The sequence below is a fragment of the Nuphar pumila genome, chromosome 15, assembly GCF_984573655.1.
Source record: "Nuphar pumila chromosome 15, dmNupPumi1.hap1.1, whole genome shotgun sequence".
NCBI classification, from domain to species: domain Eukaryota; kingdom Viridiplantae; phylum Streptophyta; class Magnoliopsida; order Nymphaeales; family Nymphaeaceae; genus Nuphar; species Nuphar pumila.
In genome coordinates this window covers 73,505,778-73,532,046 of record NC_143263.1, presented here as the reverse complement: position 1 = coordinate 73,532,046, position 26,269 = coordinate 73,505,778, and the positions used below count along the sequence as shown (strand labels likewise).

At 36.3% G+C, this 26,269-nt stretch overlaps 2 protein-coding genes across 2 annotated transcripts; one reads left to right on the top strand and one right to left on the bottom strand.

Moving 5' to 3' along the window:
* Positions 1 to 431: 431 nt before the first annotated feature.
* LOC149815605 (sirohydrochlorin ferrochelatase, chloroplastic-like) lies at positions 432 to 3,022 on the bottom strand. Its single transcript, XM_089989007.1, has 6 exons — positions 2,950 to 3,022; positions 2,596 to 2,798; positions 2,247 to 2,308; positions 1,913 to 2,023; positions 1,711 to 1,803; positions 432 to 602 (listed from the first exon to the last, which is right to left on the bottom strand). Exons 1-6 carry the CDS (start codon positions 2,979 to 2,981, stop codon positions 495 to 497), a joined length of 609 nt encoding a protein of 202 aa, XP_089845133.1. The 5' UTR covers positions 2,982 to 3,022; the 3' UTR covers positions 432 to 494.
* A 1,726-nt stretch (positions 3,023 to 4,748) lies between these two features.
* LOC149815604 (uncharacterized) lies at positions 4,749 to 24,317 on the top strand. Its single transcript, XM_089988542.1, has 5 exons — positions 4,749 to 5,082; positions 12,262 to 12,328; positions 12,455 to 12,853; positions 21,338 to 21,678; positions 23,951 to 24,317. The coding sequence occupies exons 1-5, from the start codon at positions 5,005 to 5,007 to the stop codon at positions 24,167 to 24,169; spliced, it is 1,104 nt and encodes a 367-aa protein (XP_089844668.1). The 5' UTR covers positions 4,749 to 5,004; the 3' UTR covers positions 24,170 to 24,317.
* The last annotated feature ends 1,952 nt before the right edge of the window (positions 24,318 to 26,269 follow it).

Here is a 26,269-nt window from a genome sequence, read left to right as displayed (position 1 = left end):
CTCCTCTGGTCAGTGAGGGTTGGGTTCACAGAATTGAATATGAATTTCCACAACAGGAAATAGTTGACGATATAATTTTAAACCTTTTGACCTCTGAAATATGTATATATATATATATATATAGTGTGTGTGTGTGTGTGTGTGTGTGTGTGTTTATCTGGCTGATATGAAAACTTGTGTACTAATCAGGAAAAGAAAAATTATGACAGATCTGGTAGCAGCCTAGCTTTCACTGGATGTAATGTGTATACCATGACTTGAGTAGTTTTGATGAATTGGTAGAATTGCCATTGGGTTTGTGTTCGGTGAGTTAGGAAGCAATTCATTTTTTTCTAGACATGACTTGCTATTCAAATGATGTAGATTTTTTCTTTACACAGCAAAGAGCGGAACAGAAGCAAGGAGAAACATGCATGGGTCAGCTCAACTCACCCAAGACTTGATATTTCTATTTTCAGGAAAGAATATTATGCAATGGTACTGAAAGTATGAGTTTACAAAACAAATTCATGGCATTTTCCAGTGCCACGACAAACCGCACACTCATCAGCATCCCCAGCAACGTGACTCAAGCAATACTTGATTCTATCATTCAAAACATCCTGCAAAAATTATAAAACTTCAATCACTGGACTATACTGTTTTCCTACTACTTCATGATTTCTAATCAGAAAGAATGCAACAAAGGACTGCAAATAAAGGGTTCAGATGGAAACTCTGAAATCAAATTTGACAACTACCAATGATATTTTAAAAATCAAATGCAAAATGAATTGCTTGCTGTTTTCTGCAATTCAGTCAACTTATTCTTGCGTAATAAAAACCACAAGAACTTCATAAATGGCTGAAATACTACAATTCCATTTAGAAACCAAACAAAACTCATGTAGTCATTGCAGTGGCCTTAACTAAGTCACAGGAAATGCTGCACCTATACCAACTTTAATGACCCTGTCAGATATGGCCTTGACCAAGTTCGAAAATTCCTGAAAAAGAGTCACATCTTGAATCCTCTTAACAGTTCTCCTCAACTTAGTTTCAAGGCATGAGCACTTGATGAAATGGAGACGGAAGCAAGGCCACCTCACTGTTAAGTAAAGCATCATACCTATTGTTTGTTTACTTATGATCAATGTAGAAAACAGTCATTGGCATCCACCAGAAGTTGCAGAACCTTCCATAAGAATTGGAAGAGACCAAAGATAGCTCGTCATGCTACTCTAGAATTTACATAAATAACTTATTCAAAAGAATAATTGGGATCAAAATCACTCATGGCATCCAACCTTTAACATTGGACAGGACTATACCAATAATATCATAATGACCTTCACTTAAATCCGAGAGAGAGAGGGTCAAATAGTTGTAGCTCAAGAGCAGATCCAGTACTTAGCTGAGTACCTTTGCAAGGCATTCAACCCAATGAACGGTGCCACATATTCATTGATGGGATCCCCCTCCCTAATGAATGGATGCATGGTATCCAGTGATTGGACCTAGTACCTTGCAATGTACTTGGTCTGATCACTGGATCGCCTCTCTTATAGCTCCACTCAAGAGCACAACTACATTATGGTTCATCCAAAGGTCATGGACTGACAAGGTCCACTCCAAGTACAACCTGATTAATATATGCAGATAAATACAAGCATGAGCATAAACCCACATAAACAAGGGAGTCGGGGAGAAGGAAGGTGAAGAATTTGTTACCACTAACAACTCATGAAGACCAAGAGGTGCTGTTACAATATAAGAGATGCCGGGATGCTCTTTTGCAGCTTCAGCAGCCAACATCGGTATGTCCTACGGTATAGAGAACATCATACCACAATTGAGGCAAAAGAGAAAAAGATAAGATAAATAGAGAGGCAGCAGATGAAAATGCAATAAGTACCAAGCAGATGGCTCTTACCTGCTTCCAGTGGCGCCCTGGGGAGAGGAAATAAGGGCTTAAAATGATGCGCGTCGCTCCTTGTTGAACGCAAACATGGAACGAATCCTTAATCGATGGCTTTGCCAATTCCTACTGTGCACGAACGACACATTATTCCTCAAATCATACATACACACGCACGCCAGAAAAACAAAACAAGAGGAGAAGCAACATCAAATGAAGTGTAAACCGCAAAACATTACAATGCGAAATTGAATGAGACTCTTGACAAGATTATCAATTTGATGGCATTCTCTGAGCTACAAAAACTAAGGATATAAATAAGAAACAAAAACAATCAGATCAAACATACCATATGAGCAGGCTCCACAATCGGATATCCACTTTTCTCTTTGAACATTGCCACAAATGCATCTAAAATCGTTTAAAACAACAAAGGAGACAAAGATCAAGCTTTAGCACCAAGGATTGTCGAAACACGCCCAATTATTCATAAAACCGGGATAAGCCCACATCCCAACTCATCCCAACTTTTCTGATAAGTGGATACTTACAAATACCCTCCCAACAGCATTAGCTAGAATTAAACATAAATATTGCACCATGGCTAAAGTTAGCATCCAAATTACCATTCAAACCGTCGATACAAGAGACCGATATAGTAGAAAAACTAGTAACAGTTATAACGAAATGAAACATACTTAGCATAAGATTGGAGTCTTGGCTTCTCGAACCATGGTCCACAATGATTACCCCATCACCATCCCCAACACCGTTTCTTCCTCCTGACGACCCTTCACTTCTTACACTCATATTCCGCTTCCTGGAGAGCAGTTGGATCCTGCTTGAGCGTTTCTGGGGATGGAAGGCTCTAGGGATTCTGACATTTTCCTTGGTAGAGATCCTTTATTACACCACCGAAAAAATTGGTGGCAAGAAAACAGAAAGAGGAATAAGTAGAAGATGAAAACAGAGGAAGAAAGAAGAGATCAGGGAGAATGGAGACGTGGGAGAACTCCGTGGGGAAGGCAAGAGGTGGAAGAAACTGTACTGACCTTAACCCGTGCGGTATCGACAACGTCTCCATTTCTCGATTGGCATCTCTCTCTCTCTCCAACCAAATGGGTAGGCAGATGGCTTTTGGGCCTCAGCTAGGGGTGGAGAGGACATCCTTTCGGGTCGGATCCTTTATAGCCTATCGAACGTCCATGATATTGACGGCGGATCAGGTGCAATCACATTTAGGGGTGTAAATGGGTCCGATTTGACTTGGATCTGATCCGAACCAAACCTTATAAAGTCAAGGTTTGGTGATAAGTAAGAAGGTTCGATTAAAATCCGGTTTGGCGATAAATAAGAAGGTTCGATTAAAAATTTAAAATCCTGGTTGGACCCAAAGAGTCCGATTACTATATAGATCTGGTATAACTTGTGAAATTTCATACTAGACTCCGGCCGGCCCGAGTTCCAACTAAGATCCATAAATTTTTGGATGTAAAAAGGATAAAAAATTTTATTTTTTTGAGTATGGTCCGAGTCTTGTTCATGTAATCATTATAAGATCCGGGTACGGTTTCTCTTATGGTGGGTTTGATTGGACCCAACTTGGACTTGATACTAACATCTCAAATCAGATCTGGGTCCGAACCAATTGACACCCCTGATCACATTGCACACTTTGAGTCTGTGCAGCGGCACACTCAAAGTATAAAACGTGATTGCATCTATCTGCCGTCTCCATCTGAACACCTGACTGGAGACCCAAATGGTTCGGATTCGGGTTGCACATAGTCAATACCTGACCCAGCTAAACAAGCTCAAATTCGGATTTGAATCCAGATGGTAAAAAGCTCATACCATATCCTATTTTTTTATATGCTATTGAATTCATATATCCATCAAATCTGGATATCTGTTGGATTAGGTAGCAATAAATAAAAATCATATCCACATCCAATTATAATTGTATATCGTTTTGGCTTACCAAATCTGACTAAACGGAGTGGAATTCAGTTGGATATCGGATAAAATCCAATCTATTGATATCCCTAAACCTGACCTTATACCCTAACCCAAGCTCCAACCACAGCCTGGCCCAACCAAAGCAAACCAGTAGACATCCCAGAAACAAAGTGCCCGAGCTTAGTCCACATCCATTAAAACGTCAGTCAACTGGGTGGGTGGATGGCCCACGTCCAATGGATAATGAACCTATGCAGCTGATCAAGTTCTTTGTTATTGATAGGCAAGCTGGGGACTAGGCTCCATGGATTCGAACCTAAGACCTTTGGTTACTTTACCATCCAGCTATCTCAATTAACCCCAGTAGAATCAGAGTTGGGCCTGAGCCAAGACGTAGCTCATCATCAGGCCAGGCCTAAGGCTGATTCTAGCCATGTTGGGTCTCCAAAAGGAGGCCTGGCCCAAAACGGGTTGGGCCACAGGTGGCCCACGAGTCATCCGGCCCGATGTTGGCTCTAATGAACCTATGTAGGCTTGCTCCGCTCTGAGGTCCAAACCAAGTTCAGTCCGTACCGACAAATATTTTAGATGGAAGCTTATCGGCTACAAAAATATCGTGATATTCTAAAATTTCTCAAATAGCATTTTATGTGCAAAATATTTAGAAAAAGAAGTATACAAAAATATAGAAGAGGAAGGAACAAAGGCTTTGAATACCATGCCAAAATCTAAAATAGCAGATGCTTCACAGATAATATGCCGATATACATTAAAATCGCTATTTATTATAATATCGTTTAAACTAGAATGCTAGGAATTTTTAGCCGTTTAAAATGGCGAGTAAATATCGCCGATATTAGCCGCATTTAGTGTAGCGTTTCGTGTAAAGGTTGGGGTCTTATGACTCGAGTAATTTTCCTTCGCTTGTTCGGAGGTGAAGGTCTGAATCTGATTCTTCCTCCCCACTGAACACCCACCACTGCAACAGCATCTCTTCTGTCTCTTTTCCTACAATCCCATCCATTTCCAAATTGCCATGTTTTCCTGAATGATGGAAAACCAATTATTCCTCAAACAAGGTTGCCATCACTGAAATGGGTGCTCCTCATTGAGAGTTTTCCTTCTTTCTACTTCCTTTTTCTGTATCAATGGCAGCTTCAATGGGTGCATCTTTCACTTGGGCTTCCTCTTCTAACTCCCCAAGTCATCACCTCAACAATTTCAAGGTATGTTTTCTTTTTTGTTTCTCCTCTCTGGGTTGTGAGCAGTTCTCTAGTTTAACCGCAATTTAGCTTTGTTGAGTTTTTGTTATGTTTCATTATTGTTTGATTTTCTAGTGTTTTTTTGGTTGAAAAGATCTTGTTGGTTTATGCTAGAAAGGACGAAATTTTTTTCTTTTGTTTTTATGTTCTTCATGCTATTGCCTATTGCGATTATGCTTTGCAGTGTCTTTCAGTTCGGTAAACTATTGCGTGTTGATTTTGGTTGGTGGGGAATTCATTTAGTCACGTTTTAGTACTAAATAGTTTTTTTTTAATCTTCTTATACCTTCACAGTTTATCTATGCTTTGAATTGTATATTTATTTCATGATATTCATTAAATTTGCTTTTCCTAAAATGTTTTTTTAAGTGACAAGTTTTCCTTAGGGAAAATATTGTTATTGTTATCGATTAAGGATTTATGTTGCTTGCTGTCATTTTCTGCTTTTAGAAATAATTGGTCTCCAATGACAAGTTTTGCTTCTCCTATCGTCATCATGAAATAGAAGTGGATGTGGTTATGGAGGTTTTACTATGCAAAGAGCCTGTTACATGCTATTTTGTTCCATGTAACTTGTATTCTAAACCTCATGGGTTCGATGGTGATTTATTGAATCCATAGACTCAAAAGTTTGTCATGTGAAAAGGAACTCTGTAGGAACTAGGGAGTCATAATTTCAAATGCAGATGATGTTCCTCATCTTTTTTGATATGTATCATGGGTGTTCAAATGCCCAAGGTACACATGTCGTTACTTGCCAGCATGCTGCCACACATAAGCATACAGTATAATATACAGGATTCCCTACATGTTTTCTACAAATCTTTTATACTTTTATATTTGTTCTTTATATTTTGTTGGCGCTCAACAATTTGCAGTATGTATGTTACGTATATCATGTTTCTGTATGTGTGTGTGTACGTGTGCAACATACACAACCAGCACCCTTGCATGCTTGTTTTCAAAAACAGTTGTATCATTCCAACTGTACCCATACTATACCATGTACCAGCATTCGTACCTTTGTGACGTAGCTGTGTTTGTTCCCATGTCCTTTTGATCTGAATTTCCCAATTTCCTTAGATGCTTGCAAGTGAAAGTTGGCTGATACGTAACACATTATCTAATACAACCCATTGAGCTCTATGAACTATGAATTGGTTTTATTTCATTTGTTATTATTAGTTTGTTTGGTTCTGATACTTTGGATATGTTTGGTGTCATACATGTTCATTTTTGTGTTTGTTACCTCTATTTTTGTCCTTCTCTCAATGCATCTGGTTTGTTAGGTAGACTTAAGCTTGAAAAACATGTTTTTTCTGTCTATCCTGGTCTTTTGTCTGGTTTTATTGTCCATGGCATTTTTTTTCACGATCCATGTGCATAATGTCTTCTTCTTGCAGTTGACAAGTATAACTTGCCTTGTTTGTGTAGAAAAGTGTCTCTCAGAAGTATAAATTTCTCTCTATGCTTAAGCTTTGGTTTTAAAATAGAGTTTGCTTTTTTAGCATTTGCTGTGAAGTTTAAACTTCAGGTTTGTTTGGTGGTCTTTTTCTAAGTTGTTGCGTCTTTGGAGAGAGGTGTTTTTACATAGAGATAGTTTGCTCATATTGATTCAAACATCTTTGTTTATGTTGGCCAACCTTACTTCTCAATGTTGGTAGGTCTGCACTTTCTTGAGCCTTTGCATGGAAGAGGGTAAATCTGTATATGAAGCATTGGGACTGAGGGGATTATCACTATTATTGTTATCTCATAATCTATCCCTTCCTTCAACATCCTTAGTCCTGGACATGTATTATTTTTTTTCCACCTTTTCCTATGAAACAAAGAGCCTTCACATTTTAATCTATGTATATCCTTTCTTCAGATTGAATGAATCTCACTTCTCCTTTTCCTTTGACATAGTTTTGAATAGAAATCTTAATTTCTGCTGCATTATGATTTGATTAATTTGTGTATGACATCATGCTTCTGATCAGAATATTATGATTCTGCCTTTCTTTTAAAAAAAAAAAATCTATCCTTCCCTATGTACAAATTTGAAGGCCTTAAAATTCATATCTTGGTTACTATTCATGATTTTACTTTTTCTTTGAACTCCCATGGGGCTGATTTCCAAACTTGAACTTTTTGTTAACAAAAAAAGACACATTTGCCACTGAAGGTTGCAATTTGTTTCAATATTTTCAAAAACATTCTCCAAAAAAATTCTCATGCAAACATGGAAGAATTTATTTTCTTGCATATAATGAATTTTCTAGTGATTTGGAATTCCTTCTTTGACTTTGATTCTGTTAGACATCAAAATCATATCACACATATTGCCAAAATTTGAATTCCTCTTAAACTTTTCAAGAAAAAATAAAGAGTGTATGAAAAATCCAATTTACTGCCTAGAATATACTTTTTGGATATCTGTTTTTCACTTCTAGAATTTTCTTTTTCTAGTATGTAACGAACCGCGTTTTAAGATCCTTCCTAAAAATATTATTGTTGAGAATACCCTGTGTATAACTGTTTAGTTATACACCGCCGGTCCCAAGCCCGGATAAAGGAGGAGGGTTGCGGTAGGCCTGTGACAGCCAGCATAAAAACTTTGTCATACCCTATGAAAATGAACCAATATGAGAATTTCGTTGGGGCGTTCCCTACTGAGCGACGCGCTGTACTCTCTAGGCCCGGAGGCAGTGATAAATGGGCAAGGGTTGCTAGGTCGTCGCCCAGAAGCGACGCGTCACACCGGTGCCCGGGTGTGGTGTCAAATAGGCAAGGGTTCCCTCACTTTGTTGGACGGGTGGGGGTAAAGAAGTTAGTCAAAGACCATAAAATTAGGTTAGCCACTTGGAACATAGGGTCTTTAACTGGTAAGTTGGTAGAGTTAGTAGATGTTATGTGTAGGAGAAAGATTGATATTTTATGTCTTCAAGAGACCAAATGGGTAGGTGAGAAAGCAAAAGTGATAGAACCTTGGGGATATAAGATTTGGTATACAGGAATAAATAAGAATAGGAATGGAGTAGGGATTGTTATGAGTCGTCAGTTTATAGATAATGTAGTTGAGGTCCGTAGGAAGGGCAATAGAATTTTACTTATTAAATTAGTATTAGGTACGGATATTATTAATATTATTAGTGTTTATGCACCTCAAGTAGGTTTAGATGATTCCATTAAGCATCAATTTTGGGAAGATTTAGATGAAGTAGTACAAGGGATATCTTATGGAGAAAAGCTTTTCATCGGCGGTGACCTTAATGGACATGTAGGCATTAGTAGGGATGGATTTGAGAGTATCCATGGAGGCTATGGTATAGGAGAAAGAAATGAAAGTGGAGAAAGGATTTTAGATTTTTGTTTGTTCTATGATATGATCTTAGCAAACACTTGGTTTAGGAAGAGGGAGTCTCACCTAGTAACATTTAAAAGTGGGGTTAATACGAGTCAGATAGATTTTTTCCTACTTAGAAAGAGAGATAGGGGTTGTTGCATCGATTGTAAGGTTATACCAGGAGAAAGTGTAGCTACACAACATAGAGTCTTAATTTTAGATCTTAGAATTAGACAATGCCGCAAAAGGGATAGACATAGAATAGATCCTAGAATTAAGTGGTGGGCACTGAAAGGAGCTAAACAAGGAATGTTTGTAGAGAAGGTAGTTAAGGAAGCTGATTGGTGTCTCGAGGAGGATTCAGAATCAATGTGGAATAAGATAGCGGGTGGCATGAGAAAAGTGGCTAAGGAGGTATTGGGTGAGTCTAAAGGCGGTGCACCACTAGGTAAGGATACATCGTGGTGGAACGAGGATGTCAAATTAGCTATTAAGGTTAAAAGAGAGTGTTATAGAAATCTAAGTAAGAGTCGTGATAATGAGAATTTTGAGAAGTATATGATAGCAAAAAAGGAAGCTAAAAAAGTTGTTCGAAACGCGAGGGTTAAGGTATATAAGGAGGTTTATGACAAGTTGGATACCAAAGAAGGAGAGAAGGATATTTATAGTCTTGCAAAGATGAGAGATAGGAAATCGAAGGATTTGGGTATGGTTAGATGTATCAAAGATGAAACGCAAAGGGTTTTAGTCAAAGATGAGGAGATTAAGGAGAGATGGAAAGATTATTTTGATAAGCTATTTAATGATAGTCATGCTCAAGATCTTGGAGATTTCTCCATTCCTTTTCATGAGATAAATCGTGACTTCATGCGCAAGATTCAAAAGAAAGAAATTGCAGAGGCTTTGAAGAAAATGAAATCAAGAAGGGCAGTTGGCCCAGATGGTATACCTATCGAGGCTTGGAAATGCTTGGGAGAGAAAGGTCTAGAATGGTTGACAAATCTTTTTAACTTGATTTGGCGAACAAATAAGATGCCTAATGAGTGGAGTAAGAGTACTTTGGTGCCTTTATATAAGAATAAGGGTGATATACAAGATTGCACAAACTATCGTGGTATAAAACTCATGAGTCATACTATGAAACTTTGGGAGAGGGTGATTGAGTCTAGGTTGAGGAAGGTTGTCAGGATATCGGAGAATCAATTTGGTTTTATGCCTGGAAGATCAACTATGGAAGCTATACATCTTCTTAGACAACTTATTAAAAGATATAGAGAGAGGAACAAAGATTTGCATATGGTTTTTATTGATTTAGAGAAGGCATACGATAGAGTACCTAGGGACGTTCTCTGGTGGACAATGATGAAGAAAGGTGTTTCTCTCAAGTACATTAGTATAATTAAAGATATGTATGAAGGAGTAGTAACCAATGTCCGCACTTGTGGAGGGGTGACAACCAATTTTCCGATAACGGTTGGGTTACATCAAGGATCTGCTTTAAGCCCTTTCCTATTTGTGATAGTGATGGATGAGCTTACGAGATCAATTCAAGAAAATGTACCGTGGTGTATGTTGTTTGCTGATGATATTGTTTTGATTGATGAGTCTAGAGCTGGGGTTAATGCTAAGTTAGAATTATGGAGACAGACATTGGAAGCTAGAGGTTTTAAGTTGAGTAAGAGTAAGACTGAATATATGGAATGTCGGTTTAGTAAGCAACGAAGTAGTGATGGGAGTGTAGTGAAGCTTGGTGAGCAAGAAATACCGGTGAATGATTATTTCAAATATTTGGGATTCATCATTCAAAAGTATGGAGAAATTGATGGAGATGTAAATCATAGGATAAAGGTTGGGTGGATGAAATAGAAAAGTGCAACTGGAGTGCTGTGCGATCGTAGAATGCCATTGCGGTTGAAGGGAAAGTTTTATAGGACGACTATTAGACCTGCTTTACTCTATGGTACGGAATGTTGGGCTGCCAAGAGACATCATATTAAAAAAATGAGTGTAGCTGAGATGCAGATGCTTAGATGGATGTGTGGAAATACAATAAAAGATAAGATTCGGAACGAGGAGATACGTAAGAAGGTAGGTGTTGCACCCATTGAGAATAAGATGCGAGAGAATCGTTTACGGTGGTTTGGACATATTCGGCGAAGGCCTAATGATGCTCCAGTTAGAAGGTTGGAGAAATGGGAAAATATATTAGTTAAAAGAGGTCGGGGTAGGCCTAGGAAGACTTGGATGGAGATGATAGGAAAGGATATGAATGCTTTGAACCTCACCGAGGACATGGCATTGGATAGAAATGATTGGAGGAAAAGGATTCATGTGGAAGACCCAAAATGAATTTCTTTTTTGGTTCATATCGCTGACCCCAATTGTTTTGGGATGAAGGCGTAGTTGTTGTTGTTGTTGTATGAATCTCCAGTTTTCTACATTTTGATGGAAATCTGACTTTAAGATTGGGAACTAATTTTCTTTATCAGAACATTCATCTCCCATATCCATTTGCGGAGCACAAACATTTATTTTCTTTTCTTTTTTGTAAGTATGTTTGAATCTTCATTTTTATTTTGTGAAGATTGGTGTGCTTATTAAAATCCATTTGGTCTTCAGCTTTTACTTTTGAAGAGAACACCATAGGAAATTTGAGTCTTTTTCTTCCTTTTTCAAGAAAGAAAAGATGAGAAGGTTACTGTTGCTACCCGGTCTTATTTATCTTCTTTTTTTTATTTTTATGCAAAATGCATTTGAATCACATTCATGATATATATATATATATATATATATATATATATATATATATATATATATATATATATATATATATATATATAATGGGAAGGGGACCGTGCAACCAAAGGAAGGTGCAACATCTATAACCAACGATGATCAGACGGCTCTCCTTCTCTGGTGTTCGAGTGTTTCATTGATTGAACCTTATATTATTTGTTCTTTATAATGTATTTAATAAGAAATATGCTTTATGTTAAGATTTTACAACATCTGGACATGTTTTCCGAAACATGAAAAACTGACAGCTCACAAATTTACAATACAAAATATTGTCAGCCGTTGATTTTTAATACTTTAAAAAAAGCATTTAAATATTGAAAAATCATCATCTAAAATATGTTACTAAATAAATGATAAACATGCAATATGTAGAGCCCGACCAATAAAAAACTTGATTGTTAGAGAAAGAATGCCTCCCAATTATCACTGATTATAGATGTTGCACCTTCCTTTGGTTGCACGCTCCCCCCCCCCCACACACACACACCTACACACACACAAAAGAAGATTATTAAAATCCTAATTTTGAGAAATTCATAGTCATGCAGCAATTTTTTTGGACAACAAACTCTGAGTTGATAAAGTCAGTACATCACTGGATTTATTTGGATTTTGGGTTTTATTAGGTTCTAAGTGCTAAAAAAACTTTTTATAATTTTTGTGATTGAACTACATAAGCATGTTATCTCTTGTGAGAATGATGTACCTTTTTTCTTTCTCAAATGTATGGATTTTGCTAAAGATTTCAATCTCTGCTTGTTTATTGTTGTTATCCTGATTATTAAACATCCTAAGATTGAGTAGCCTTATTGGAACTACTGTGGCTTGTTCTGAGTTTGCTTATTTGAACTTATTATCAACCTACCTCTTATTTTTATTTTTTGTGCTATATTTCAGACTTTTGCTTAAAAAATTCTGCTAGGGCCCAAGCTTCTTAAAATTGATTGGATCTTGTTATTATATGCCTTTTTGTTCCAACCATGAATTTCTTACAATTCTTCCTTTATAAGATGCAGTCAAGTTTGTGTTGGAAGTCCCTTGTGGGCCAGAGATTTGAGCACCAACAACTGCCTGACTGTAAATGTAATAATCAATGATGTACTTTATCTTATACTTCCATGTAATTATTGAGGTACTTTTTTGTTAAATTATGTCATCTTTCTTATTTCATGGTATGATAGTTTAATTCTGTAATTTCATTGCAAACAGGTAAGCCACACGTGTTTCTCTATAACAAATACAGGGGAAAGCAAAAGATTTTGAAGAGGCAAAACTGTCTTTTTTCTAATTCAGAAGATGTCCAATCATCCATTGAACTTGATGTTCACCCACTCAACTGTAAAAATCCAAATCATGTTGCTGAAAGAATTGAAGGAGAAGGTACATTATATGGCCATGATCAAAGACATCAAGGAAAGCCAGGTTTCATCTCATTTCATGGCTTTTCGTATGAAAAACAAGGCACAGCTCCGAGATCTGCCTCTGAAAAGGAAACGTCAAACTTTTTTTGGTTGATCGGTCCAGCCATCCTTGTTGCATCGCTGGTTTTTCCATCACTTTACTTGAGAAGAATCATTTCCACTATTTTTGAGGACTCTCTTTTGACAGGTAGTATGAAATTCTGAGCTAATTTTATGGATCCTAGCAAGTACAATTTGCTGTTAAGTCTATTTTTTGAGTCACTTTGAACAACTTGATGAATGAACAAGTATGAAATTGGCAGCTATAAATCTTTGAATTTCAGATTGGACTTCATTGCATCATGTTATTCTGCTGCAGGCCACACAGTTGTTTGTTGTTGTTATTCTAGTAACAGAAGTCATTGTTTTGCTGTTTTCATTTAATCTTTCAATTTATCATTTATTCATGAAATGTTTGAGAATTTATGGACTTTCCAACAAATGTTTGAGAATTCACATTAGTGGTGTGGTAGTAGAAGGGAAATGATGGATAACCAAGCGGTGAAGTTATTTCATTTGGTAAGCTCTAAGCTTGTTCATAATAACTAATTTCCTTGTAGTTAGCAGTATTTGAACCTGCTACCAACCTTGGCATGTACAATCTGGAATGGCCTTGCCAAAGTGAAGACAACTGCATCTTGCACAGTGTCAAGGAGCTCCTCCATGTGCATAAGTGTGGCGTGATGAACACACAATTATCCCTTTGCATGTGCCTCTGGAATCTAGACATGGAAACTTGTAGGAATATAGGCAGCAACATCTGTCTCCAGGTCCAAACCCACACCTGATTGGACCCACCATAAGAAAAACCATACCCAGGGCCTATAAGCATTACATGAACCAGACCTAGTCCATATCTGGTAAATAATATTTTGTCTTTTAGATTGAAAATTTGTGGATTTTAATTAGAACTCTTGGACCAAGTGTGTTAAGATATGCATATATATATATAATGTATATATATATATATTATATATAATATTTCTTCATTGTAATAGTTAAATACCCAATAGGGGTATTTAGTCTTTTCACAGCCTTGTAATAAGTTGTACCCATTAGGGGTACAACAGTCCTTTATATTACTTTTAGGGGCACTTTAAGTTTTTATTATTTTTGCAATTTATTCTTTTTATCAATGGTATTATAGTCCTTATAATGCTCTTGAAATAGAGCTGTTGGGAGTGCTCCCAATAGCTATATTTCAAGCTATTGGGAAGAACTCCCAACAACTATATTTCTAGCTGTTGGGAGCACTTTCCAATGGCTATTCTTTGCTTCCTTTCGGATATAAATAAGGGGTGTCACCCCTCTTGTATGTAATACTTGTTCAAACATATTTGTTATACAAATTTTATATTTTTTATGGCATTCTTGGCCCCTAAGTGGCCCATGTGTATTTGCTTGTGTGATTGACCCATAAGTGGTCTTTGTGTTCTTTGAGATTGTGTTCTTGTAAGCCCATAAGAGGCACTCTCTTGTTATATTTCTTGTTTCATTACATGGTATTAGAGTCATTGGATCTCTTGGATTGTGGCTTGTACGTGAAGATCAAGAAAAGGACTATGAGTAGAGCTTGGTTTGTTGGTTTATTGCCTTGGGAAACACACTATCAAACATCTTCAACTCATTTATTGTTAGCTCCTTGTTTTTTCTTTTTGCTCTTGTTCTCTCTCTGTGAAAGAGAAGTTGTCATCTTCCTTCTCGTGAGACTCAATGATACAAACTATGTTATGTGGGCATCCATAGTAAAACACAAAATATGGGAAAAGGGTCTATGGGGTTTGGTTAATGGTACTGAAAGAGAACCCAAACACGTTTTCTCTTCTTTGGGATGAATTGACTTTTTTAGAGTTTAAGTGACATTGCCCCCAAGATGTAGAACTCCGTAAAAATCAAGTTAAAGCATAGCACTTCTACTAATTTGTAAATGAATTTAGACTTGAATTTAAAGGGACTAAATTGACTCTTCTTCATAAAGGAAGAGTTTCTACCATAGTTGAAACTCTTGGGGAATTAACTATAAAGAAAAATAGACTAAAGAAACCCTCCTTCAGTAAAGATAAACAATCGGTTCTTGCTATGTCAAGACTCATTAACCACTCAAGGGCTTATAAGCCTCCTCACTTTGGGAGAAACAATGATCATGGGAGAAGCTCCAATGAGTATGAGAGAAACTCCAATGATTATGGGAGAAACTCAAATGATCGTAGAAGAAAAGACTATGAATACAAGAAGAGTGACAAATTAATATGCTATTTTTGTTATGAAACCGGGTCATATCAAGCCATTTTGCCCAAAAATGAGAGAAGAACAAAGAGATGAAACGAAGGTGGCTTCCGTGGGACCTTCTTTTGAAAGAAATGGTGTAGATGAAAGCTCCAAAAGCGTGAGATCATTGTCTTTAGCACAACTCATGGAAGCATTACAACCAATGTTAAAAATGAAGATCATCCACCATTTGCCTTAGAAAGATATTCTCAAACTCAAGACATAAATTCATCTAGTATTAAAAAATCTATAAGGATTTTCAAAGCTTCAAGTAGATTCGTGTCATATGACTCTTTTGAACCCAAGTATAAAGCATGTCTAATGGCCATCTACTCATATGTAGAACCATCCTCTTATAATGATGCTAAGAACCATCAATAATGAATTATAGCCGTGAATGGTGAATTAAAAGCTTTAGAGAAGGCAAAAACTTTTGAAATTCAAACATTACCCAAAAGAAAGAAAACAATAAGGTGTAGATGGGTTTGTAAAATTAAAACCAATAGTAATGGGATATTAAAGAGGTATAAAACTAGAGTTGTAGCCAAAGGATATAGTTAAGAGTACGAAATAAACTATGATGAAACTTTTGCTCCCATTGCTTGAATGATTAATGCTAGAACTTTTGTTTCTATAATCTTGATTAAAAATGACTTATTTTTCAAATGGACGTTAAAAACACATTTTTGAATGATAACCTTAATAAAGAAGTTTTGAAACCTCCACCAGGATTAAGGTTGGCACATGGAAAAGTCTTTCGGTTGCGCAAGGCTTTATACGGTCTAAAACAAGTTCCCAAGGCTTGGTATGATCGATTCAGTAGTGTAATGATACAATTTGATTTTAAATCTTGTTATTAATGACGTTGCATTGTTTGTTAAGTCTTCTAATGCAGGGATGATAATATTACTTCTCTATATTGATGACATGATTATCACAAGAGGTGATAAGCAGAGAGTTAGTCATATCAAAGATGTTCTCAAGACTAACTTTGATATGACAAATCTTGGTTTGTTACAATATTTTCTTAGAATTGAAGTGGCTTACTCACATCGTGGTTATTATTTATCACAAACTAAGTATGCAACAAAAACCATTGAACGATCAGGGCTTTCTGATGAAAAACAAGTTGATACTCTAGAGGTTATCAATGTCAAAATAAGGAAGGATGACGGAGAACCTCTGAAGGATCCAACTCTTTATAGACAATTGATTGAAGCTTTATCTTATCTTTCTATTACTCTACTAGTCAATTTCAGCATGCTTCTACTACAATACACATGAGTGTTGTAATGAGGATTATTAGATATATAAGAAAAACTATTAGTTATAGTTTATTTTTGTCATCTTCTTCTTCATTAGAAGTTATTGCTTATTCAGAGGACTCTGATTGGGGAGGAGATGTGAATGATTGTCGCTCAACTATGAGTTTTTGTATTTTTTTAGGACGATTCATTGATTTCATGAAAATGCAAGAAGCAACAAAAGGTGTCCTTGTCATCTATAAAAGCAAAGTATCGAGTTATGGCAACCATTACTTTTGAGTTGGTATGGCTGAAGCAATTGTTAGAATACTTCGGAGTTCATATAGAAAAACTCTTAAGATTGTGTTGTGACAACAAAAGTGCAGTTTACATTATCAGAGATCATACATTTCATGAACAGACAAAACATATCGAAATGGGCTGACATTATGTTAGAGAGGAATTCTTGAAGAACATTACATTGCCATATGTACCAATTGAGTATCATATAGCAGAACTCTCGGTTGTGGCACTCTGAGTTTGAGCGGGGTATTAAGATATGCATATATATATATATATTAGTTTTTTCACACCCTTGTAATAAGTTGTACGCATTAGGGGTATAACAATCTTTTATATTACTTTTAGGGGCACTTTAGGTTTTTTTTATTTTTGTAATTTATTCTTTTTATCAAGGGCATTATAGTCCTTATAATGCTCTTGAAATAGAGATGTGGGCAGTGCTCCCAACAACTATATTTCATGCTGTTGGGCAGTGCTCCCAACAACTATCCAACGACTCTTCTTTGCTTCCTTTTGTGTATAAATAGTGAGTGTAACCCCTCTTGTATGTAATGCTTGTTTAAGCATATTTGTTATACAAATTATATATTTTTTATAGTGTTCTTGGCCCCTAAGTGGCTCATGTGTATGTGCTTGTGTGATTTACCCATAAGTGGTCTTTGTGTTCTTTGAGATTATGGTCTTGTAAGCCCCATAAGAGACACTCTCTTGTTATATTTCTTGTTTCGTTACATGGTGTGAAATATCACAAACCATACCCAACTCTATATACTAGTCAGACCCTTTGGATCCAACCCTGATTTTAATGGGACCTCTTTTGTCACCAAACCAGTGTTATTAAAAACGCGCCTCAAGGCGCAAAAAGCGCGCCTCGCCTCAAGGCGAGGGGCTTTGTGCCTTGAGGCGCAGGCATAAGGCGCAAAAGCCCTGAGGCGCACGCCTCATACGCCTTGAGGCGTACGCCTCAGAGCGAGGCGCGCCTCAAGGTGAGGCGTACGCGCCTCAAGGTGAGGCTTTTAATAACACTGGTTTTGTCCTATTGAATTTTCTCTCCAACTTTTTCTAACTTTTATGCAGTGGGAGTCCAACTCAAACACCAATCTTTTGCAAGTTGTATGAAAACAGTAAACCCCCTTATGAAATTAAGAACTAAGTGGGTAATTAACTTTATCCTATGTCATTAGCAAATTATACTCTCCAACAGCTAGCATATGCCATCTGAATCTCTCTATATATAATCCATAGATACATGCCTATCGAAGAAGGAAATTATATAATTGATTTTCATGCCCACTTTTCCCCTTCAATAAAGTGATCACTTATATGTTCATCATATCCACATTCACCTTTTTACACAGAATTAATACCAGGATTCTCTTATCGATCTATTATTATCTCCACTCCAAAGTGCTCCCTGTGGTGTGTCTGTTCATATGTGCTTTGTGAGAATCTTTGTATAGGTTTAATCGTTCAACTTTAATTAGTTTGTCCTGGAATTTACTATTCAAGTCATAAGCAATAAGTTAGATTCACTTTTAGTAAGATTAGAAGTGCAGTAGACTATTATACAAGAATTTAAAGATGGGCCAACAATAGGCCAATTTGCTGCTCAGACTTAAATCTTATCCTACAAAAATAATGGATATATAGGTATATATATAGAAACATCATCCCTAGGATTAGTTAAATAACTAGATCTTAGAAAAGGGTGTCACGTTAATGAAAGTGTCACGGTTGTTTCACTGCAGTTTATACAACTGTAACAGTTGAACTGTTCTTGCTTTCTCAATAGCATCCACACTGGGAGTGTTGTATTTTGCACGCTGTCTCATAAAAAGATGCAAATCACAGTTGGATCAGTAAAGAGAACCATAGTTTCACTGGTTACTTAGCTTATAGAAACGTAGTTTTCAACACATAATTTGACAAGTATAACTAATTCAGGAATCAAATCCAATAGTCTAACTTCAAGCACATGGTATAGGTTTGGGAATATATAGGATTCTGGCTAATTGTATTGGTTCGCTTCTTATGCCATAAAAAAATATCAGATCTCTTTTCATGTTGGGGATCCCTCTCATGTCTTCTTTACCCTTTTACTTTACTTTATTTAGAGTTTCCATTCATTGGCCAGAACACTGTGTGCACATGCAAACAAACTTATTTTATGGCATAATAATGTAAATGCTCTTGATACTAAGTATTTAATCAATTTTATCAATCTTTAATTATTCCACAATACAATAACTAAGTTGTTTGTGGCTAAATTTACTTCTACTGCCATGGTTTGATGTTAGGTGTATGATATACTGTCATGGTTTGATGTTTGGTTTTATACGTTAATCTCATATTTTTTAGAATAATCTCATATATTTTAATTTCTTTTAGTTAATCTCATATATTTTCCAGTTATGTAATCAATTTTTTAGTTACTTTTATATGTTAATCTCATATTTTTTAGAATAATCTCATATATTTTAACTTTTATAGGTTAATCCCATATATTTTAACTTTTGTAGGCTAATCTCATATATTTTTTAGTTATGTAATCAGGTTTTAGTTACTTTTATATGTTAATCTTATATTTTTTAGTACTTATTTGACATTTTCTATTTCTTATTGGTTGTCAATTTCATCAATAACGCATTTCTTTATTTATTTGTATTTTTAGATATTTTTTTATAATTTTTTAAAAGTTTTCAAAAAATTTTTTTGAGGCTTACGCTTTACGCCTCAAGGCTTACGCCTCGCCTCGGTTTTTGGTTGAGCGCCTCGCTACGCCTCAACGCTTTTCACAACACTGCACCAAACCTTAACATTATCTGGTTTGGTACAGGTATGGCCTGGGTCAAACTCGACCCATTGCCATCCCCTACTCCTAGGCTGAAGATTTTGGTGTCTAGAAGTATTTCAGGCGCTTTAAATTGGTTGGTTGACTACGAGCTCTTGATAACAGTGTTCATTTGCAGGTAGCATTCATTCTTTATATCTATTTTCTCGATGTATTAACCTTTGGAAGATATTTGAGGGAATGCTTTAACTTAGGATTGAACAACTATAAACCATAGATGTCAGATTGAATGAGTAGGTTGAGAAAAAATGTTTTATTGCTTATGAATCTCTATAGCTGAAGAGGAATAGGATAGTACGGGGACACATTGCCTCCACATATTTTTCAGGGAAGACAAGGACTGGATTGAGAGACAATTCAAGTTAAAAGATATTTGATAGGAAACATCCTCTCCATAGCCCCTAACAAGGCCCGGACTATGTCACACGGATACTCCATTTTCTGTATCCCTTTATGTACAAGTCATCGGAAATTCATAAAAATGGCCATATCCCTGTATCCATTTGACATAGGGCTCAGAGGGATTCTCTATTCTGCTTTTCTAATAACCTTATGATCATTTGATTAATGGGGTTTACAAAATCAATGAATTCATTTGGGTGGAGTCTCAACTGCAAAATTTTAAGTTATTTGGTTCTTCATGATAGTGCTGAAAGTGGCATGAGGCATGTCTATGTTGAGATTCTTGTCTCTTTAACAGGAGGCTACCTAGATCTTACACTATGTTGGAGTGGTTTGAGTAAAGGGAAGATATAGTTGGCAGCATGGTGATGACACATGCTATGGTTAGTAGGATGGTGAAGGAGAAAAACATGTGTTGAAGGTTGGGTGGAACAATCAGCCGCCTGGTGGATAGAGGATTATCTTTGTATTCTGGGCAGGATGAAAATTTGCATAAAATATTAAAGTTGGTTATGGTGTCTGTCTGTATATGCATGCAAGCTGGTGTTTTCACAAGCATACGTCCATCAGTGAATGAGTATATATATATATATATATATATATATATATATATATATATATATATATATATATATATATAGAGAGAGAGAGAGAGAGAGAGAGAGAGAGAGAGAGAGACCCGTAACAATGGATGAGCAAATCATCCACTGTTATCGGACAAATGTCCACTGCTGATCGCACATGGATCAGTGGCGGATGTTTTTTAAGTGAAAAACAACAATTAGCAGTGGTCGCGACCGCTGCTAATTGTCGTTTTTCTTCCCAGCACATTAGCGGCGGTCGTGACCGCCACTAATTCCCTTAGATTAACTCTGGATGCATGTCCAGCATTTTGCCTGTCAATTCTTACAGGTTTTCCTACATATATACACACATTAGTGTCACCATTATCGCCGATATTTTAAAAATATCATGATATTATCAGCAAAACCAGGTTATAGTCAATAATATCGGCAAAATATCGTGATATTTTCAAAATATCGGTAGAAAAAAAATATCGTGATAGTTTTGAAAAAACAAATCTTATTTTATATATTTTAACCCCAATTTTTTGTATTTTAAAAGCTTTTCAAAGTTATTTCCTTATATTTTTTCAAGAATACTTATTATTTTCTTATATTTGTTATTGTTTTACATATTTTCATATTTTAAAAACTCCCAAGATTTTCCAACTTTTGAACATATCTCCAAGAAAATACCTTGAATGATATGGGTATGATATATATATAGTGTGATATGTATTCCCTGGCACTGTGAGTTCCACGGAAAGTTGGAATGCAATTGCACATTGAAGAGCTTACTGGGAACCCTATTAACAGCCACCCAAGGATGCCTGCAAAAGTACACAAAAACAAAATATGTCTAAAGAAATTTCATTCAAATAACCTCACGGCAGAGATTTCCCTCAAATGAAACTCATTGGATAGTGTGTGTGTGTTGGTCTTATTCTTGGCTTGGCTACCAAATAATATATCACTAGACTAATGATGCTTGTTATTTGCAGATTTTCTTATCTTGTTCTTTACAGAAGCTCTCTTCTATGCTGGAGTTGCAGTCTTCGTTCTACTAATAGAGTATATGCAAAGGCCGGATCCGTCGTCAAGAGCTACAAGCAGCAGTCAGCTTACAAGCAGAAATGGGCTTCACATTTCTTCTGTTGTGACACTTGTACTGAGCTTGATGATACCTTTAATAACAATGGGCTTTGTTTGGCCTTGGACTGGACCAGCTGCTTCAGCTACTCTTGCTCCATATCTAGTTGGCCTCATTGTTCAGTTTGCATTTGAACGATTTGCAAAATACAGAAAATCACCTGCTCTTCTTGTTGTGCCAGTAATATTTCAGGTAAAAAAACTTTAATTATTATCGAAATGCTTTGCAGGATTCTTTGTCATTTAGTTTATCTCTTGCTAAAGAGGAATGCATAATCTTTTCAAAAAATATTTCAGAGATCCTGAGTTGTTTATTTATTCTTTTCCCCAGTGAGGGAGCATTAGGAACTTGCACTTCACCTTCATTGCTTTTACTTTGTCAGAACAGTTTTCCATATTGAGCTAATATGGTTTCAATAAGGGCATAGCAGACTTGTTTGAGCAAAACTCTTAATGGGACAAAACATGATCAAATAAGGCTGCAGGAAGTCATGCTGCAGGCATGGTCAAGCCTTGCAATCATGTTGCTGATGATGTCAATAGGTAGTTCTGATATGTGGATTTGATGACAATAGGTAGTCCAATGAGATAGTCATAAACATGTTAGTGGGATTTGTTGGGGCAGCCTTAATGACACAGAAACCCTATTACCTAGAGATGGATATGGGTGTTGGTGTTGGAAAAAGGTATGGAGCACACATGCGTGTGTTTGTGTGTGCATGCATGCATACAAAAGGATATGTTTGAAATTCACACTATAAAATGAAAGGTAAAGCATATTTGAATGTCAAACTACAAATAAAAAACATGTTTGAACAGTGAACTACAAAAAGGGTGTCAAATTATTAATGCAAAATACTGATAATCAATTTAAAATCATTACTTTGTTCCATAGTTTTTTTTTCTGATCATTTAAGCATGAAGATATGGCTGCAAGAGTCATCAAGATACTTGTAATTTTAGGCAAATTTAGCCATGAACAGAGGGCTGGAGTGTTTGAAAATGTTAATGTTGCTGTCGGTGTTTGCCAAGTGGCAGACATGGACACAACTGAATGATAAGAGTATCCAAGATAGCAGATACTGAAATGAGTCAAGATATACTCTGCTGGCTTGGCTGTCAATGTTAGGCTTCTCACGCATCACTTATTTGAAATTTGTAGCAGATCGTCGAGTAGCCAGCTGACTTGAATAGGACCTTTCCAATGTTTCCATATCAGTTGAGGAATACAATGAAATGACTCATTTACTTTTGAAATTGTAATGGACCTCTTGATTAGCCCATAGTAAATGGACGCTCCTGCATATCTGTGGAGGTTTGTTTCTCTTGAAGCTACTTTCCAAGCAGAAACTGCGAGCTTCCTAAGCTCACATCGTTAAGTCGTGAAAAGCATGAATGCTTCCAAGAGTGTGGGAGTTATAATCTTCTGCCCTAGGAATCGTGCTTTCAATAAATGAGATGCATGAGAAATTGTTTTTTATGAAAATGGAACTCATTTTGGACTATTTTAATTGTGCTTTAAGAATGAAAATGGACTCATTTTCTATAAATTATTTGAAAAACACAAAGCAATTTTCATTTTTTATAAAACATAAAGTCCCGAAGTGTAATCTATTTTAAACAATAAATCCCAAAATAAAGTGGACATTTTATTCTTTGTTACAAGAATCATATGCACTCATATGGATTAATTAATAGATTTTATGTAATTATTGTTTTGTTACTTGTTATGATGTCGTTAGTTCCAATTATGTTTGCATCAATTTGAGGTGTATAAGCTACCTTTTTATTTTTTATTTTATATTAAAATTATAATTAATTTTATAATTCATAGTTGCAAGACAAGCAAAAACTAACAATTTATATGTATTCTTCAAATTAAGTTAGGTGGCAATCTTGAATTCTAATGGCAATGTTAAATAGTATGATCATTATGATTCTTTTTGTTTCTAAAATATAAAACTTCCTAATTCATTTTATGGCTATACTATTCTCTTCTTGTTTCCTGAGATTTTATAAAATTGTTAGTTTTTGCTTCTGGCGTCCTTGATTCCATTTTCCCTCTTGAGCAACCTTGTACCAACTTGCTAGAAAATCTATGCTAGTACTACCTATTTTCTCCAATTAAACGACAAGGGAGTGAATGGTTGAATGTCAAATCAAGATGCTAAATACTTGGAATTGGTGGACTACCTGCAGTATGATCATGGCTTGACATGTCCTGCCCATGGACGTACATGAACATCTGCAGCTTTTGATTGGTGACAAAGATTGATAAATCCGTTCCTGTTGGAAATTGCGAAATTGACCTTATCACGGAAGAATTTGGAAAGTGTGTGGTTGTGTGTGTGAAGAGAGTATTTATTAGCAATGAAATGACTTATTGAACTTTTTTTTTAGAGGATTATTGAACTTTTTGTTGTTAATTAGCAAAGACCCAAACGATGGTTTTGAACATTTTGCAGGTTTACAGGCTTCATCAACTGAACAGGGCAGCACAGCTAGTGACAGCACTGTCTTATTCAGTTAGAGGGGCAGAGGCAACACCACAGACTCTGGCCATAAACAGTTCATTAGGGACCCTTTTGAACGTTCTTCAGTTTCTTGGAGTCATCTGCATTTGGTCTCTGGCTACCTTTCTAATGAGAGTGCTTCCTCATTGGACCGCTGCATCCAACATATGAACTAAAATTCTTTTCATTGTTGTGCCTCTTTCTGAATGCGTTATTTTGAAAAGAAAACATCAACTTGCGTGACTATCTTTTATGAATGAACAAACAAGCTATCCATATTCTTAGTTAAATTTTGGAATCAATGACTCGTATCCTTCTACATGCATGGAAGTCATAATTTCAAATTACTGCTGCTTTAGTTTTGATCATATTATGTAAAGGAGAATGACCATCTCGCAAAGTGCTTGAGTTTTGTAGCTTGTCGGGCGTTGAAATGATTGATTCTGCCTATTTTGAAACCAAAATGATTTTTCATCCTCAATGAAGAATATAGTCCTTTTAGAGGCCGAGTAGGCTGCTAATTTCATCTTCTGAAACACCTTTTTTCAGAGGTAAATTAGACAAGCAATCGAATTGTTAAATCGAATGCCAGAGAGAAATACTGTATCTTGGAGTGCAATAATTTCAGGCTGTGTGCAGAATGAACACTGAGATATCACTGGAAGTTTTTAATGAGATGCAATTGTTCTGGGGAAATTCTGAACATGCCTACCTTCTCTACCATTCTTTGTGCTTGTGAAAGCATAGCATCTCTAGAAAAAGGAAAAAAAATCTCACGGGAAACTAGTGGGGCACTGCTCTCCTAGATATGCATGCAAAACTGCTGGTTAAAATGGAGTATGAAAATGTGACAATGAGCTTGCAGAAGAATGGGTTTGATCTATTTGAGAAAATAAGAGTATGAAAATGTGATTCCCACTGAAACTGACGATTATAGTTCTGCTTTTTGCCTGTGCTATTGCGGTTTGGTAGAGAATGGCATCACTTATAACTTATGCATCAGAGACTGTATAATATAAAACCAAGAATAAAACATTCTCCGTGCCTGGTTGATCTCCTTGGCCGAGATGGACGTTTGAGGCAGGAGAGTTTACCAAGTCCATGCCATTTCAACAAGAGGTTAATGTATGGGCATTCATGGGAATGAGGAGATTGCAGAAAGGACTGAGATCGACCTCTGGATAATTAGAAAAGGAAAGCTCAGCTGGTCATATTTACTCTCAAATATCTATGCGGCGGCCAGTGGATGGGGTGATGTTTCAAGGGGTAGAAATTGATGAAAGGCCAGGGCCTGAAGAAATCTACAGGGTGCAGTTGAGTTTGAGAATCAGTTCATGCATTCTTAGTTGGTGATTGAGGCAACCAGAACACCCCGATCTGGGACCTCGAAAGTTCGAGTTCAGTTAATATTACTTTTCAGAAAAAAAAACATACAGAGTTCATACAAAAAAATATGGCTAAATATTTTTTTCATTTTTTATTTTCAACAACTCACTTTCTTTCACAATCTTCATCATTCATAACAAAAGAAATAACAATACATCAATGTTCAATGGTAAGAAAAATAAAGCTACTAAGTGATCTATCGAAGAAGTATATATTTATGTCCTGCCTATGCTAGTGTACTTAGAACCTACAATTGTAATTATATAGGGATGCGAGTCTACAACCCGGTAAAAAATAATTATAAATAAATAAACACTTTAACTTACATCTGTAGTGGGCTCTAAGCTCGTAGTCCGAGTTTAGTTTTCGACACACCACACAAGTTTGTATATTTTAATTATCCCTTGATTAACTCTCTCAGATGCTCTGTCACACCAAACTAACTCTAGATCGGCTATATCGATCATAGCCGTATATGAGCGTAGCAACCCGCGTATAATGCTCAAATTCTACATGTTTGCCAGACAATGAACCATATACTCTCAGTGTTTTCTGGACCACTAAGCACTACAGTGAATAAAAAAGAAAACCCCACTGGTAGCTAGCTGGGAGGTTAGACTCAATCTCAATCTCGGCATGATTCATGCTACATCTTAACCATAATCGTTCTCAGTCATCCATGGTCGTCTAGAGTCTCAAACACTATGTGAGTATAACCCTAAGTCATAAACTAAGCTCAACACATTGAACTACATTGTCAAACTCATATTTTACTCATTCTTTCATGAGTGATATCGTGACATAATCATGACAGATCTCACTCTTTAATCTCATAATAACATTAGGGTTCACACTTATCTCATACTAAGCACGCAACGATGTAGG